Source organism: Carettochelys insculpta, chromosome 16 (assembly GCF_033958435.1).
Source record: "Carettochelys insculpta isolate YL-2023 chromosome 16, ASM3395843v1, whole genome shotgun sequence".
Classification (NCBI taxonomy): domain Eukaryota; kingdom Metazoa; phylum Chordata; order Testudines; family Carettochelyidae; genus Carettochelys; species Carettochelys insculpta.
The window spans coordinates 34,396,649-34,413,464 of NC_134152.1; the positions used below are offsets into that span (position 1 = coordinate 34,396,649).

General features: G+C 44.4%; 1 protein-coding gene across 1 annotated transcript; it reads left to right on the forward strand.

Annotated features, from left to right (window-relative positions):
* Nucleotides 1-412: 412 nt before the first annotated feature.
* On the forward strand, nt 413-15,457 carry C1QTNF8 (C1q and TNF related 8). Its single transcript, XM_075010822.1, has 3 exons — nt 413-462; nt 13,367-13,607; nt 14,910-15,457. Exons 2-3 carry the CDS (start codon nt 13,382-13,384, stop codon nt 15,455-15,457), a joined length of 774 nt encoding a protein of 257 aa, XP_074866923.1. The 5' UTR covers nt 413-462; nt 13,367-13,381.
* The last annotated feature ends 1,359 nt before the right edge of the window (nt 15,458-16,816 follow it).

A 16,816-nucleotide genomic window follows, 5' to 3' on the forward strand; every position in this document is an offset into this window, starting at 1 on the left:
GACTGGTGTCTCACATCCAATTTCCCCCAGACAGGCACTCCTGATCCCCTCTCACCATATCCAGAAAGACCAGTTATTCTCAGAGAACCAAAATGTTACTAATTTAATCCAAAATGGTACAAAGCAGTAAACAAACCATTTTAGGCTGCATTGTCTAACACAGTGCTTATAATTGCACTGTATTTACATTGCGGTTACACTGTAGTTAGGCATCACATTACCTTTATTTATCAATCATCCAGTAACCACATAGACTGCTGAACAATTAACAATAACTACAGTGTAAGTGCAATGTAATTAACACCCCTTGTTCCTAACATTATCTATCTGTATTTTGATAGGGACCAGGAATGTAGCTGTGGTATGCTGTACAAAGCAGAAGACTGTTCCTGCCTGGAAGTGCTCACAAGTAAAACATGCAATACTCACAAAGAGAGAGAAAATACAAGCAGCGTGAACAAGGTGATGGGCTGCAGATGTCATGTTCGTACCTTGACTTTGTGGGGTTTCAGGTGGTGCAGGGGTTTGTCCTTTCTTAATTTTTGGGTGGGCTGAGGTGAGACAGAGAGACAAAGGACAGGAGAGACATTAAAAGAGGAGCTATAGGTAAGCAGGGAGGAAGCAGGGGAGCTTGGAGGGCAGATGGTGAAGCTAGAAAGGAAAGGGTGGGAGAATGATCAAGTAAACACTTAACACAGGAGACATACATTATTGTAGATGTCACAGGTAGCAGTGCATAGGGCTATGGTTGCCTGACACTTTGCATTGTAAGTCTCTGCTTTCAATTGTATATAACTGATAAAGTTTGGCTACTTGGGCTGAAATCATAGAATCCCAGGGCTAGAAGGGACTTTAGGAGGTCATTGAGCCCAGCCCCCTGCCTAAAGCAGGATCAACCCCAACTAAATCATCCCAACCAGGACTTTGTTTCATGCTGGCTTTCTGCTAAAAGCTGACTCCTTTTTTTTCACGACAATTCAGCAAAAATGTTTGAGCTGTTGAATGGCTGGGCAGCCTTTAATTGTGCCATTTCCTGACTTGCTTTGCTTGCAACTGTAATGTGCTTCTAATTAAGGGTTTACTTTAATGCTATTGAGAATGGCATCAGTGTAATAAGTAATTCGGTCACGTAGTTGACTTTCAAGATATTGGCAAGGAGGATGATTACCTGCTGAAAAGCAAAGCCAGTGTGATTATATTGTCCTTTAGGTGTAATTACAATCACCAGGTTATAAACCTGACCCAAACTTTATGAGGGAATAGGTAAAATTGAAAGACAGCACAGGAACTAATGGTAAAAAAGAGTCTACCACTTTACTCATGCTGTTTATTCCATCTTGACTTCCTCTCCCTGGTGTGAGCTGACAATAGTTTAGGATCAATATCTGTCATAAGTGACATCCTGTAGTTGCTAGTTACCACACTAACGCTTTGGGATTATTTTTGAAGGCAGAAAGATTATGGTAAGGAAGTTATAATGAATTATTGGATATTAGGAAGAATCCAGTCATGCACACCTTCTTCCTGAGATTTACGCCGAATCTGTATAACAATGTAATAGATTGATTCCGTCTTCCTTTTTTAAAAAAATATGGAGGTGCATCCCACAGAGAATATGGTACCATAGAATATTAGGGCTGGAGGGGACCTAGGAGGTCATTGGGTCCAGCCCTTCACCACTTTTCTAGTGAAATAGTTTTTCCTAATATCCAGCCTACAACTCTCCCTCTGTAACTTGAGACCATTGCTCCTTGTTCTGCCATCTGCTACCACTGAGAATAGCCTCTCTCCATCCTCTTTAGAGGCCCCCTTCAGAAAGTTGAAGGCTGCTACTGAATCACTTCTCGCGCTTCTTTTCTGTAAACTAAACAAGCCCAGATCCATCAGCCTCTCCTCATGGGTCTGGTGCTCCAGCCCCCTAATCGTTTTGGCTGCCCTCCACTGGATCCTCTCAAATGCATCCACATCCTTTCTATAGGGGGTGGGGGCAGAACTGGACACAATACTCCTGCATCCATCTAGAGATCCCAGCATCCTGGGCTCTTGGCAGGCTGGGATTTGTTCTTTTTGGGTAGCACCTCCTAGTTAAAGCCAAGGAAAGCTACTGTTTACACTGGAGAAGCTGGTGGGTAAATATGCGTTTCACAGAGCTGAAAGGGACCTTGGGAGATCATCAAGTCCAGTCCCCAGCCCTCTTGGAAGAACCAAGCACCCTTCCCTTTTCTTAGGATTTGTTTTAGTCCTAGATCCCTAAACAGCCCCTGCAAGGATTGAGCTCATAACCCCAGGTTTGGGGGGGGGGGGGGCAGTGCTTAAACCACTGAGCTATCCCTCCCCTGGGTTTTTTCTCATTTCATCACTGTAACCAGTGCTTGAAGGACAGAGCTTCTCCTCTTTTCTTCCCCTCCCCTCACCCCCAAGAAGTAGCTGAGTCTACCAAAGGATAATTAGTTTCATGTGTTTCTAGCACTTTTGTCTTCCTCCTGGCTGCAACGGCTGATTGTGGGTTTTATTTGGGCGTCTTATTTTGTATTCATCCCTATTGTCATGAGAAGAGCCATACAGCCTGATAGACTTTCTCCAATGCTAAGAAACTGACAGCATAGCTGGAAATCAGGAGCCCAATCCAGCACAAAGGGAAGAAAACTCATTCGCACACTGCCTGCACTGTAGCGGCTGAGTTCCATAGGAACTTGGGCTGACACTCACTGTTTCCTTTGGACACCGGTGAGGAAGCTGCAGCAGCAGAAGCCACCAGACCAAAAGCTGAAAGAACAGGGGCTTTCACATTATGAAACTTGCTATGCAGCAGCAAGGAAACTAAGGAGAAGGGGATTTTGAGTCACAAGGTAAGTTAAATGGATCTGCATAGATGGAAAAACACACTGATCTGGAGGAAGCACAGCTCCCAGACCAGTTCTTCTGGTGAATTGCTGCAAAGGGGTGGCTGCGTTACTTGCTCTTGCTTTCTGCTTGCTGCCACATGCACAATAAGGGAAAGTGAGAGCGGGGTCTGTCCAGAATGCCATTGAACTGGCTCTGATCTGACCCCACTTAATGCTCACTGTTTCATTCGTCACTGCTGACACTGAGGCTTGAATGTGCCTTTGTCTTGGGGTTGACAAGCGGTGGAATGGTTGTTGTGACTCTCAAGAGCAGTGGATAGCGGGGAAGGGAATGTCTTCTCACACTGCCAGGTGTGGCCCCACCCACACTCCACCCCCAGGACCCCTCTGCTTCAGCACTGCTCCCTACAGTCTACTAGGGCTCTCCAGGCTTCAGCTGCACTGAGGCTGGGGTTGTCTGCCGGCCCTGTCTTCCAGGGCCTAGGGGGCTGGGACCATCCCACCTGCTCTGGTGAGAGGGTTGGGTTGGAGGCCTGATCCTTCAGGTGGGGAGAATTGGCTCCCAGAGGGAGCCTCAGGAAGAAAGGGGGAACAGAAGGACAAAGCAGGGCCTCAAGTGGAAGGGGCAGGGTTGGGAACTTGCCTCCCCCTACCTTAGGTTCACCCACCACCCACGATGACCCAAAGTCAGAGTCTCCTTGGTTTGCTATTATTTCTGAAAGTTTCCTGAATTATGGTGACAGTCAGCTGTACTAGTCTTCAGCTCAACTCTCTGCTAGAACAAATGTGATAGGAGTGAGAAGGGTAGGAGATCAGCTGTTATTAGAGGCTTTGAAGGCATTGGGGACCATAACCACACTTATGAATTCAGCTTCTTCGGTGTGCTGAAGAATTACCACAATTTTGATTGTGCTTTTCTTCTTAGCCTCAGGTAGGAATCACTGGTGGTAGCAGCATGTCTCAGGGAGGAGAAATATAACAATCATCCATTACTATTATTGTTATTAGTCACTGGAGCGTACATCTCATGCACCCAAGGAGAGACCCGGCAGTTAAAGGGGACTCAGCATCTGGTCTTAGCTGTTTCACATCAGCACGGCGGTTTGAAATGGGGTATTTGTGCTGTTGTGCTGCACCAGCTCAATATGTGCCATGAAAACATTTTTGTTGCTGAAAATTGCAAACAAATCCTCCAAATAATTTCCACTTTTAGTAGAAACCAAGAAAGTCCAAAGATCAGCTGAATTATTGCTGGTGAGTCACCCTGACCAATTCTACTTCCAAGCAAAGCACAAAGGAGCAATAGGTACAGTTTCATTAGTTAATTTGCTGCATCTGGGCGGTTGCTCTGCCTATTACTTAGCTATAACATGTCTGTTTGATCCTCAGAGCTGGGCTGAATCGTTGTCTGGACATGCTCTGAAAATGGGATTCCTTTCAAGGGCCCGCCTAGTAAAAAAGCAAGGCCATTTCCAATCCATTGCAATCATGTTCCTGGCAAGAGACAATGTTGGAAGCACCCTTCAGATACTGCTCAGGAGAGAGGTGAATTAGAAAGGGATTTTTTTTTATTTCTTTTGTAAGCAAAAATAACTGTTTAAGGCCCCAAATTATTCATGAACTCAAGGGCAATTGATACCTGCTTTAAAAGCAGGTGCTACTCCCTCGGTCACAATGGCATTATGTCTGCTTACACTACATCTGAATTAAAGATCAGTAGACATAATAGCAGAATTATTCTATCTCTTGTAGAAACTTAATGAGCTGCAACTTTTGGATCTGATCTTTTGTTCAGCTCATTATAAAAGGAGAGACCAACCAACCAGTGAGCTTGGGTCTAATCCAAGTTTCTGCAGTGTTAAGATCCAGATCAAAGGTTCTTTAGCTTTTTGAGTGCACAAGTCTAGCGGTTGCTTCCAATCCTGAGGAGCGCTTTGTGTATGTATCTGCATTTATTCACACCAAGCAAGGAAGCTATCAGCAGCAACATTAACAGGATTTTATGCAGTCTGGATTCTGTTCACAGTGCTGTGGAATCCTCTTTAGATTAATCCCCAAATGTTTTGAAAACATCATGAACAGAAGATGTTACCAGTGGATCATATGGCTGTCCTTAGGCTTGATGGGGACATAAACAAACACAGGGTCCAAATAACAGCTTTTTTTAAACCACACTATCTTTTTGAATCTAGCTCGTCTTGAATTTGCAAGTCAACTCATGGCTGTGGGAATGTTAATTAAAACACAGCATGTGCTGAGGAGTTAAATTTTATCTCAGCTCTACGCTATAGTCAGGGCCAACCTTACTCATACACAGAATGTGCAGCTGCATACGGCCCCTGAAAACTTGGGGGGACTGCTGGGTCTTAATGTCCACCCAGCCACTTCTTTCTACCTCTCTTCCATGGCTCCACTTCCTTGGGAGAGGATCTAGTTAACTTAAAAAGCAAAAAACCCTTCTGAAAACACTATTCAAGTGGTAATGAAACCATTTAATGGGCATTTGCCAAACCCAGATATATAATGTCTGTTTCTGAATGTTCTGTGTTAGTTGACAGGACCTTAGTTTAAAATTTGCTTTAAAATATTTCATTAACATGTTGCTGAAGATTATAAAATCACAGCTCTAACAAAATCATCGTCCCCTCTCTCTGAGCTGCTATCAGGCATAGGGACACCCATTTAATAGTACTGTGCAGGGCCACATCAATCCCAAAGATGGCTGTGGCTGTAGTTTCATAGATTGGGTGCCCACCCATTTCATGCAGAAGCCGTGGTAGAGGGGACACACTGCTGACCTGTTTGGATGCATGGCCTTCGGAGTGGCAAGGCCTTTGAATAATAAATCATCCACGAAGAAACTTTCGCTCCTCCAACAAAATCAAGTAACATCCGCAAGACAGCTCAGTGTTCGTGGTAGAATAATTCTGAAGAGTTTTGCTTCCAGACATTTTCATCGCCAGCAGCAGGGTGTCTCTTATCCAGCCTTGAGAATTTCCAACAAGACAGAAGGTTAGAAAGGGTAGAGGAGAAGGCATGTTTCTGCTACCAGAGAGGGATTCCCTCCTCGGATCAGTTCAAAAGCCTGCAGTACAACAAATCATGGTGTGTTTTCCAACTTTGTCATACAAGAGGGCAGTGGCTGAAGATGCTCAGTAAGCAAAAGGAAAAGGCTCTCTTAGAGATCCATTTTTAAGTGACCAGGATGAAGCCTAGGAACAAAAGAAAGGAACTATGTCTGCAGAAATTTAAACAAACTTCCTATGACTAAAGAATAGACCTACCCACTTACCTGGCCTTCATCATACACCTCCCAGTTCTGAATGGATTTTATCCACACAACATCAGTGTGAGCAAACAAAGTACAATCCCCACTTTGCAGCTGGAAAACTGAGGCACAGGTTAGACTGAGTGTCAGCCAATGTCACACAATGTCTGTGCCAGAGCCAGACATTTAACCACTTCTCCAGAATACCATGCCCCTCACCATGAGACATAGTCTCTTGTATATACTGAAGAGATTCCCCTTTCCCCAGGCTGACTTGCCTTCAGCTTGTGAAGAAACCAAACTGAAAGGTCAGACAAGAGGCATGTGAGTTGTTCATTTGGATATTAACCTTCCTTTCCTCAGATGGAAGTCACTTATGTATTTTTTTAAACATTCTGGCAGACTTTAGCCCCGGGTTTGAACCTCCCCTCTAGAATCAGAAGAAATGGTTGTCCATTAAAGCTGATTGTGATGGGGTGATTGCCCCACATTGGCCCTATAAGTTAAATCCAGCCCTGGGTGACGAATGAGACTTTGGAGCCAGCTGCTGAGGCAATTAGCTGCCAATTAGGGCCCAGCTGGGGCTGTATAAATGGGAGCTCTGGAAGAGGAGGAGAGAAGACTCTTTTTCCAGCCGTAGAGCAGGAAGGACATGCCTGCTAGGGAAGCTACTGAGGCTTTGTGAAGCAGGGTTGGGGAAAGGCAGACAGAGCTGGAGAGCTCTGGTCTGCTCCCTCTCCCAGACTGCAGGGCCTGAGACAAGGCCTGAGGGTATTAGCACTGCAGGGGAGCAGAAAGCAGCAGGCGATGGGCAGTAATTAGTGGCCATTTTAGAAGATTACCCTGGGGTCTAGTGTGGGGCAGCAGCAAAGGGCAGAGCCCCCTGTGTTCTCTGCAGTGGTGGGAACTGCAGGAAGCGAAGCAGCCCGCTCTCCTTTGCCACTGTCTCCCAGAGCAGAGTGGGCTGGGCCAGGGCCAGGATGCTGCACTTCCCAGCACTGTGGTGAAGCGGAGTGACCCATCTGGGAGATGGTGGCACAGTGGAGCACATCTCACAGCACCTGCCACCATAATAAATGTGGGGATGACCCCTGCTGCCACCCCATTTCAGCTGCCCCCCTGCAGATAATCCTCAAGCCATCCTGGGCCCTGCAGGCTAATCCCAATACTGGGGATCATCCCATCCATACGATGTTTGGGTCAGCCACTGTGGTGCTCCCCCCGCACAAGGTGTGGGGCACAGAGTGGTGGCCCTGTACCATCCTACGGATGGGGCAGCTTTGGAAATACCTTAGGAACAGCTTTGTATGGCATTTGACATTGTCATCCCAGTCAGAAAGAAAAGCTAACCAGGCCCTTTCAAATCTTGCAAAAGGTTTCTTTTGGTCAAGCAGACTAGGGTTCTGTTGAAGCACAGGACTTCTCTGTGTTTAGGTGGCTAACATTCATCTTTACTGAATTCAATAAGGCAACAGATCAGCCAAACTGGACACTAGTAAAACCAGGTCCAGCAGGGCTGCTTGATGCAGCTAACTCTAGTATTTTATACCCTTACACAAACAAGCCCAGTGTCAGAGGCAATTAGTTAGAGAATTGTAAATCACTTTTCAAAGAGAAACCATTATCAGCCAGGAAAAACAGGTGTCAGGGAGCTGGAGCCCCAACTCCAAACAGTTCATTAACGCATTCCATAGAGCTCATCCTCCCAGCCATTCCCAAACAGGTCAAGGAAAGGACAGGCTCTTGTGTGCGTGCAGAAGTAAGGCATGTGAAGTGGCTTCTATATAAGATGGCGTCCACAGTTCTTATTGGCTTTAAATCAGCTCCTCTAGCCTATCAAATTGGAATTTATAATGAAGTCACCACAGACACATTTACCATGTTCACAGAGTCTGATCCTAAGGCCACTAAAGTTATCTGGAGTCCTTCAATCAGGCTGAGATCTATAGGGGTCCCATTGGCAGCAAAACTCCACTTTTCTGTTTTTTATTGGTTTACCAAGACTGCAACAAAAGGGGATCAAAACAGAAGAGAGAGGGTCACAGTTGAATCATTTCATGCTTTTAAGTTTCCACTTGAATTGCTAAAGATTTTGAAGCTGTCCCCAGGTCCCCAGTTCACATCTGGAGAAGTACCATTCTGCCCATTGTGGAAGAAAATTTCACTGTTGCTTGCTTTGTTATAATTGCCACCACCAATTTAGTGTGCTGATGCTGAACTTACAGGCCCGGGCATTTGGAGTTGTTATCAGGACAGAAAGAGGCTTTTCTTCTGTCTTTGAAATTGCCTGTTTGGAATCAAATTGGCTGCAAAGAAGCATCACTGTAATTTGGCAAAAGCTTGTTAATGAAAATGTGACAGATCAGCATATGTGGAGGTCTCACAATGAGGACATGTCATTGCATATACAGCTTCGTCGCCTCTACCACCAAGGTCTCATGTGTGGCCCACGAGGTATCTGGTTTGCTATTGCTCATGCACAGGGTTGCCAGATTGTGCTGGTTTTTGTCTGGGTAGTTTTTTCCTACCAGTGCACACAACATTGTGAGAGCCGTACCCTCCCTCTGCATCCAGTCAAAGTGCAGCTACATTTCAATCAGCACACCTGACATTTTCAATGTATGCAAGAGCAGTTAACAAAACTACCCTAGTCTGGGAGATGGTTTTGGTTGGGACTATCTGAGAGGAAGAAGGCCACTCCTGCAGTCCATTCGCTAGCTTAGGTTGCCCTTCACTGTTTTAGAATGTTCACCTTCAAACCCAAACCTTCTGCTCTGGTTTCCCTCAAATATGGGAAAGTTCAGATCCAGATGCAAAAGTTGTGGGCTGGATCCCTCTCTGAAAGATGGCTCCCAAAAACTACTTTTTATTTGTTTGTTTTGTTTGGCTATGTTTTTGCTCCATTATTTTAGTCACTGAAAATGCAGCAAAAATTGAAGGAAAGACATTTTCTAGGAAGGTGACAATCCCCTGAACTATACTTTAGACAAGTCCTTCTGTGGCTTTGAGCCTGCTATGGCAAGCAGAGGCTAAGAATAACAGACAAATAAAACATTTGTCCTTTTAGTTCAGGGATAGATATTAACATGATGACTGTGTCTATGATCCCATGTTTGGGCTTTCTCCTCAGTCAGAAAACAGAAATGCCTAAGTAAGATATTTTGGGATGCTGATGTTCGTAGTAGAGGAACATTTTTCACAGTAAAGAAATAAGCTAATTTATACTTCTATTTCTGACCTGCTGCTTCAAAAATGAATCTCTCTCTCGAGGAACCATGAAGGGTGTTCAGATAGGAAAGAGATCAGTTTTGCAGTCTCCAGACATTCAATGTTGAGCTAATATATCATTTTAGACACAAGCAAGCATGTCAGATCAGTATCAAAAAGTAGGACGAGCATTCCTCTGGTGCAGGATTTTGATTTATTTTCTGACGATGCACAGGCTGCCAGAGTTTTATTGCTAGTGAAGGTGATGGCAATCGGAGTCTGTAGTTCAGGAGAAGGAAAGTTGCCTGTTTGAGAGAAAACAGGTTATCTCCATACTTGGGATGATAAGCTCACAATATCTGTCTTTAATAAGGAAAAGCATACAACCCTCCCCATATCTATTTCCTTCCTATATGTTGTGTTTCTGGCTTTCCACCCTTTTGACATTTTTGTCTTGTATTTTACCTTCTTGCCTCTTTCTACAGGTTTCTCATGGTTAGTTTTTTCCTCATCCAATCTCTAGACTTGCTCTTCTTCTTTTTTCCCTTTGAATTACCTCGTTTCCCTGTAACTCAGTTCTTGATCTCACTTTGTTTACTTTGGCCAGGCCTATACAAGGGTTGAAAATCAATATAAGATATGCAACTCCAGCTACGTGAATTGCATAGCTGGAGTTGACATACCTTACATTGATTTTTCTGCACTACCCCACAGCAGGAGGTTGACGGGAGAAACTCTGCTATCAATTTCCCTTACTTCTCATGACTGCAAGGAGTTATGTGATTGACAGGAGTACCCTCGGTAGTCAGTTTAGTGTGTCCCCAGTATACCCACTAAATCGAACCCAGAAGATCGACCTCGGAATTGTTGACTCTCCAGTAAGTATAGACAAGCCCTCAATCTGCTTCTTTGATTTCTCTTCTTTTCTCAGTTGCTCTGTGTCTTTATACTGAATGGCTTTCAGACTTTCAAATTTCCTTCTGTGGCTTTATATAGTTGGTTTATTCCTCTCCCTCCGTTTACCTCTTTCTTCATCTTTGTGTTGCATCTCCTCTCCTCTCTGACTGTAACAAGCAGCAATCACATGCATGCTCCAGCATCATGGTTATTACATCTAATGACACATGGTCTACGCACTTTATTCAAATACACAGGTTTCTACCATTCATGTCTGCAGCAGATCTAACAATTCCATCCAGAACAGGGCAGTGGTATACACATACTAAGACACAGTAGAAAACCTAGGTTAGGTCCCAACTCCATAGGACTGAAAGAAAATGTATTTCCTGGTGTCAATCGAAGCATAGCTTTTTAGCCCAGAAGAGACCGCTGTGATAATTTAGTCCAGTGGTTCCAAACATTTTCACTAGTCTGGACCACCATCAACCCTCCATACCGTTTGCAAATCCCCAATCAGCCTCACCCGCAAATAAAAACATTTGTGGACCGCTAACAAAGCCAATTTTGGCTGCTATGTACACTTCATTTTAAATGAAAAAGAAAACTACAACATAGATTTTCAGACAGCAATTAATAACATTATTGGAAGATAATTAATTTAAAAATAATAATTGAGTGTAACTTTGCAATTTATTTAAAACTTGTTTTCTCTGATCATTTTTATCTTTTTTATTTTTTCATGGACCTCCTCCAATACTCTCATGAATCTGGGAACCACTGATTTAGTCCGATCTATTCAAAACATACATGCTCTGACTCCCTGGATTAATTCATTCCTGTCAGAACTAGAGGAGATCTTTTAAAACACCTCTCCAGTCTTGATTGAAATGTTGCTAGGGATCTAGGGCTGTGCTTCATGAGAATGCAAAAGCCTTCCGCGGAATGTTTCCTTCAGCTTCGTTCCAATAGGTTCAGTCTGTGGACGGATTATCTTCTCAGCTGACTGTGGTGTTTTTCCACAACAAAAAAGAAATCCTAGCCAAGTGTTAGCATTTTTACTCTTCACAGATAATCTAAGAACACACAGATTTTGTTGATTTCCCTAGTACTGTTATAATGCACACAAAGCCAGAGCACAACTCTTTTTCTAAGTCTTTAAAAAAAGTCAGACTGGACAAGTTTCATCGTTTTCACTAGAAAACAAAACACTGCATTTAAATCCTGTTAGTTATGACTACCATTCTTCTCCCCAAGGAGGACAGGGGACTTTAATTATTTGAGTCAATATCTCCCCATTTATGAATCTTCCTTCTCTGGCCACATTAGAAATAGTTTTCTTAATGAATACGTTGATTGCCCTCCAGTAAGATATTAAAAATGAGTAAAAAGCAATTATGTCTCCTAAACTCAATACTATGAGATTGAAATTACAATTCCCTACAATATATCCCCAAGATGACTGACTAGACAGTGAAGACCCTGAGAAGACCTTCAGCTTTCGCCGAGATTAAGTTGGTCCTGAATAGCTTGTAGATAGAGTGCAGCTAATACAGAGCTTTATATTGCTGAGCAACTATAGTCCAGTACATTTTAGGGCAGGCCCTAAATGAGCCTAGAAACTTGTTACCCAGAAACTGATTGTCCTCTGTGAATCATACACCATTTAAGCGTGATACAGAGGCCCAATAGGTCACCTGCCTGGGACCTGATTCCCGTTTACACTGGACACCTTTATACTATTCTGGCAGTGGAAAGGAGCCTTCAAATGTGTGGTACTCTAATTCATACACTATTTTAAGGCTTCTTTTTAGTGCCAGAGGGTCGGCAGTGACAAAAAGAGAACCTTGTTCTGGAAAACTGAAACCTAAAATCCAAATTTCTGTTATACAGTGAATAGACAATTTAAAAAGTCTGGTGAAGGTCTGTTCACTGCTCCCAAATATATGGGCAGGTTTTCTTAATGTTAATGACTAGAATTAGTTTAGCATGTTAATAAGCGTTGCTCAGATAGGTTTTGCAGGCATTGCTTTAGGTACTAAAGTATTCAGGAAGTGACTGACCCGAAGTTAGTAAGATTCTTTTCTTGGACTTTAGTGGACTTTGAGATCGGGGCAGAGGGCATAATTTTTGCACAAAATAATTTCAGGTCAGATCTTAAGCTAGTGAATATCAATGTAATTTCCCAGAAGGCAATGGAGACTGTAGTTTTCACCAGAAAGGTGACTTTCCTGTTTCATTTCTTGGTATGAAGACTGACATCTGTATGCTTGAAGGTCTCCTATCCTCTGTCTACTATATTTCCCTTCACTCCATTTGCAGTTCAAGATTTTGGAACATGTTGACCATACTGTACAAAAAATCAATATTAAAATTTAAGAACCAGTGTTTGTGCAAAGCAACAGTCACTGATTGCTGCATTCATTTGGGCTGGTTGTCTTTCCAGCAGACATTCTCAGCAAGGCAAATATGAAGCCTGCCCAGAATTCTGCAGCAAGCAAACAGATATAGTCATAGAAAGGGAGTCTGCTTGGCCAGCTCACTCTGTCTTAAAGTGGTTAACTAACAACGGGCTGAAAGCAAGGTTGTCTGGAGCAAATATTGATTTTTTTTTCAGTTGAGCATTTTTCCTGAAATCAGACTTTCTTATTCTCACTTTCTGTTTTGGAGAGTTAAGTTTCTTACTTTGGAATTTACTTTTTTTTTTTTTTTAAAGAATTGTAGTCATTGGAGATTATAATAGTCAATTTTTTAAAAAATTATTATTATAAATAATACTATCTAGCAATACTTTGTGATTTCCATCCAAAGCCTTTGTAAAGCATTGGTTCAATGGTATCTAAGCAGTACATGTGCTGTGGCTAGTAGTTTCTACACTAATATTCATCCCATTGTTAGACCGTGATTCCTCCAGTCTTTATGTTGCATCCATCGATTGTCTCTTCAGATATACTTAGCTTGTAAACTCTAAAATAGATACTTCCTATTTTTTGTGGGTGTACACCACCTAATGCAATGGGTCCCTCAACCCTGACTGAGTGTATAATATACAAGTATAATGAAGATGTTTGCTCTAAGGGAAGTGAACAGAGATAGACTGCTTTGCCTTATATCACCACTAATAATTTCTATTACTCTCTTGCTCCAGCTGGCTCAGCTGAAGATGAGTGCCGCGCTTCTGTTGCTCCTTGTATCCTCTGTGAGTGCTGGCCCCTTCCTAGAAAAGGGGTCACTGAGAAAAGAAGCCCAGAGGATTTCATGCGTGCGATGTTGTGGGCCTTCAGAACAGCCAGCCTCCATTGTCTCTTCACGATATGCTAGGATGAGCAGTGACCCAGTCTATTCAGTTCCCAAAGTCCAGCCAACAATAGATATCACCATCCTGAAAGGTGAGTCAAGACCAGGGGCACACGTGAATTAACCATCCCTTCACATGCCATATTTCTCCTCCAGATTAGCAAACACCCATACCTTCAGAACTGAAGCAGCTCAGTCAATTTAGTTTATCCAAAAGGTCAGGAGGTAACTTGGGATACATCTACACAAGAGATCGACCTGGTGAGGGTCAATATTCCATGGTTCAATTTTGCATGCCTAGTGGGGACATGTGAAATCGAACTGTCGGGTTGACAGTCAACCACTGTACTCCTCATTCTCACAAGTAGTCATGGAGATCAATGGGAGAGTTTCTCCCATCAACCTACCTCCATGAGGATGGCCAGATAAGCTGTTCTTAGATGTGTCGATTCCAGAGGTGCAATTGCTGTAGCTCGAACTGCATATCTAGGATCGACTTTGAGGTCTTGATCACAGCCCATATCTATCTATATGTGGTAAAGACATCTGATAACAGATGGTAACAGAGAGGAAGCCGTGCTAGTCTATACACTATCAAAACAAAAAGCAGTCAAGTAGCACTTTAAAGACTAGCAAAATAGTTTATTAGGTGAGCTTTCGTGGGACAGGCCCACTTCTTCAGACCATAAAGTGCTACTTGACTGCTTTTTGTTTTGATAACAGACAGCTTTGTGGTCTATCAAGAGATGGCAGAAAGAGCTCCAGTGGCAGGGAGCCAAAGTGAAGCAAATTCAAACTAGATTTAAGTTCCGTATTTGCATATGGAAGATTCTCCAACATGTATTGTCTTTTAATCAGGACAGAATAACCTCCTAAAAGATACGGTGTAAATCAAAAGAGGAAAAAACAAGTTGTTTTTTGTTTTTTTTCCTTGTTTTTTCAACTTGTTGTTTTACAACAACTTGTTTTTCCCTCTTTTGATAAGTACTGTTAATACTGGGCCATTTCCACCTTGCTGAATAGACCCTGTCAACTCTGACCCTCCCTTTTACTGGGACCCCACTCTTTAAATACCCTCTGAAACCACCCCCCTACTCATGCATCTGCTGAAGCAGGTCTTTGCCCATGAAAGCTTATCCTCCAAAATATCTGTTAGTCTATAAGGTGCCACAAGACTTCTTGTTGTTCCCATATTGAGAAGCTGCTCTCAATAGCGTCCTTGAAATCAGTTCTAGACGTGATTTAGTTATGACAAATATTCCTCAATGCACCTGTTGAGAAAGTATTATTTTACCAGTTGAGAGGCTGGCTGTCTCCATCCAGATGTCTCTGTGGGTTGTGTTGTGTGTGCACGTAAAAGGTATGTGAAATGTTGTTCCTCTTTGTGATTATAGGTGAAAAAGGTGAGGTAGGAGAGAAAGGTATTGCTGGCAGGTCAGGAAAGGATGGAAAACGAGGACGACATGGTTATAACGGACAGAAAGGTCAGAAAGGTCATGTTGGCCCACCAGGCAACTCCTGCAAGCTACATTATGCTGCTTTTTCAGTGGGCCGGAGAAAACCTCTCCATAGCTCAGATTACTTCCAGCACGTCACTTTCGATATAGAATTTGTGAACCTCTATCAACACTTCAGCATGTTCACTGGGAAATTCTTCTGCTATGTGCCAGGGGTCTACTTCTTCAACCTCAACGTCCACACCTGGAATTTCAAAGAGACCTACCTGCACTTAATGAAGAACAACAAGGAGGAGGCCATCCTCTATGCCCAGCCCAGTGATCGGAGCATCATGCAGAGCCAGAGTCTCATGCTCGAGCTGCAGGAAGGAGACGAGGTCTGGGTGAGAATGTTTAAACGAGAGAGGGAGAACGGCATCTACAGTGAGGAATCTGATGTTTACATCACCTTCAATGGCCATTTAATTAAGCCAGCCACAGAGTAGCCAGTTCTGTTTCTGCGGGCTCAATGCTGTAGTTTAAGAGGTCTCCTTGGGTAGGTAACTAAATACCCTCCTTAAAAATGCACAAGTCCATATCAATCTCTCTCTATGTGTATTTTAGAGTGTGCCTGTCTGTCTGTGAGTCCATCTGTCTGTGCATCTGTGAGTTCATTTGTTCAAGAACTCCTCCTAAACTGTAAGAGCTAGGACCACCAAATTGGTAGGCAGCTTTCTCTTGCCCTAACTAAAACCAAGGTCGGTGTTTGGTTGTGCCCAGAAAAGGGTAAGTGCCAGGAATGTGACTGTCTTCCATAATGTGGAAAGGGAGGGGTACAGAAAGGAGGGACGTGATATTGAGTGTGGCCACTGCAGCACCAAGAGACTGGCCAGTAGGGCTGGGGCTCCCCCAACTTTATGGCCACCAGATTAAGTAGCTCCCCACCCCAAACCAAAAGCCTGCCCCCCTCTCCCATGGAGATCCTATAGGCTATGGGGAAGGGGACTGCTGGAGGGGGAACAGCACTTAGACCCTGTTCTCCTACAGATCCTGCAGGCTGTGGGGAAGCACTGGAGGCCCCTCAAAGCTCACCCCCACAGGCAGGCTGCAGAGAGGAGAATACTGGAGTGGGGCAGTGCTCGGAGCTTGGTTCCCTCCAGCAGCATGCTGGCCCTGGGAGGTAGCTTGAGGAGGAGGAGTCCATCAAAACCTGGTTCCCCTAAGCCTCCCCCTGAGTGTACGGGGGCTATTGGAGGCCTGGAACAGTTCCACAGAGCCTGGCCCACTCCTGGAGACTCCCTAAAGCAGGCTGCAGGATGGAGGGAGCTGGTGGAGGCTGGAGGCAGCTAAAAAAAGCACCCCCTGCAGACCAGCTGCAAGGCAGGGGGCAGTGGAAGGCCAGAGCCATCCCACAGAATGCCTCCCATAGGCTGCAGGAAAGGGGGGGCACTGCCCCAAGCAAGTCCCACCCCCAGAGCAGCAGCAGGCTGGGGGTTGTCCCCAGAGCACTGCCCCACCTAGACAGACTGCAGGAGCATCTGGAGGCTGGGGCAAGCCCACAGAGCCTTGGCCCCCACCAGACATGAACACAGCCTCAGATCCGCCCCCCACAGGAGAAGTCACTGGCCAGGGAGTGCAGCCCTGGCCCCTTGGGAAGAGCTGCTGGCCTGGGAGTGCTGCTCTGATCCCCAGGGAGGAGATGCCACTGGAGCAGTGTTACCCTTCCACCACAGGCGATCCCAGTAACCCTCTCCCCACCTCCCAGACCCCTATTCTAAGCTCCCTGCTCTGAGTCCCTCCCCACCTTCCAACCCTCTGCCCCTCCTCACCTTTGGACCCTCACCCCAGCCTTCATTCTCCTTCAT

Excerpts from the sequence above, each read along its gene's own strand:
- C1QTNF8 (XM_075010822.1), top strand. The coding sequence starts at position 13,382 with ATGAGTGCCGCGCTTCTGTTGCTCCTTGTATCCTCTGTGAGTGCTGGC. Across the intron at positions 13,608-14,909 it reads AGATATCACCATCCTGAAAG|GTGAAAAAGGTGAGGTAGGA; the intron begins GTGAGTCAAGAC and ends TTGTGATTATAG.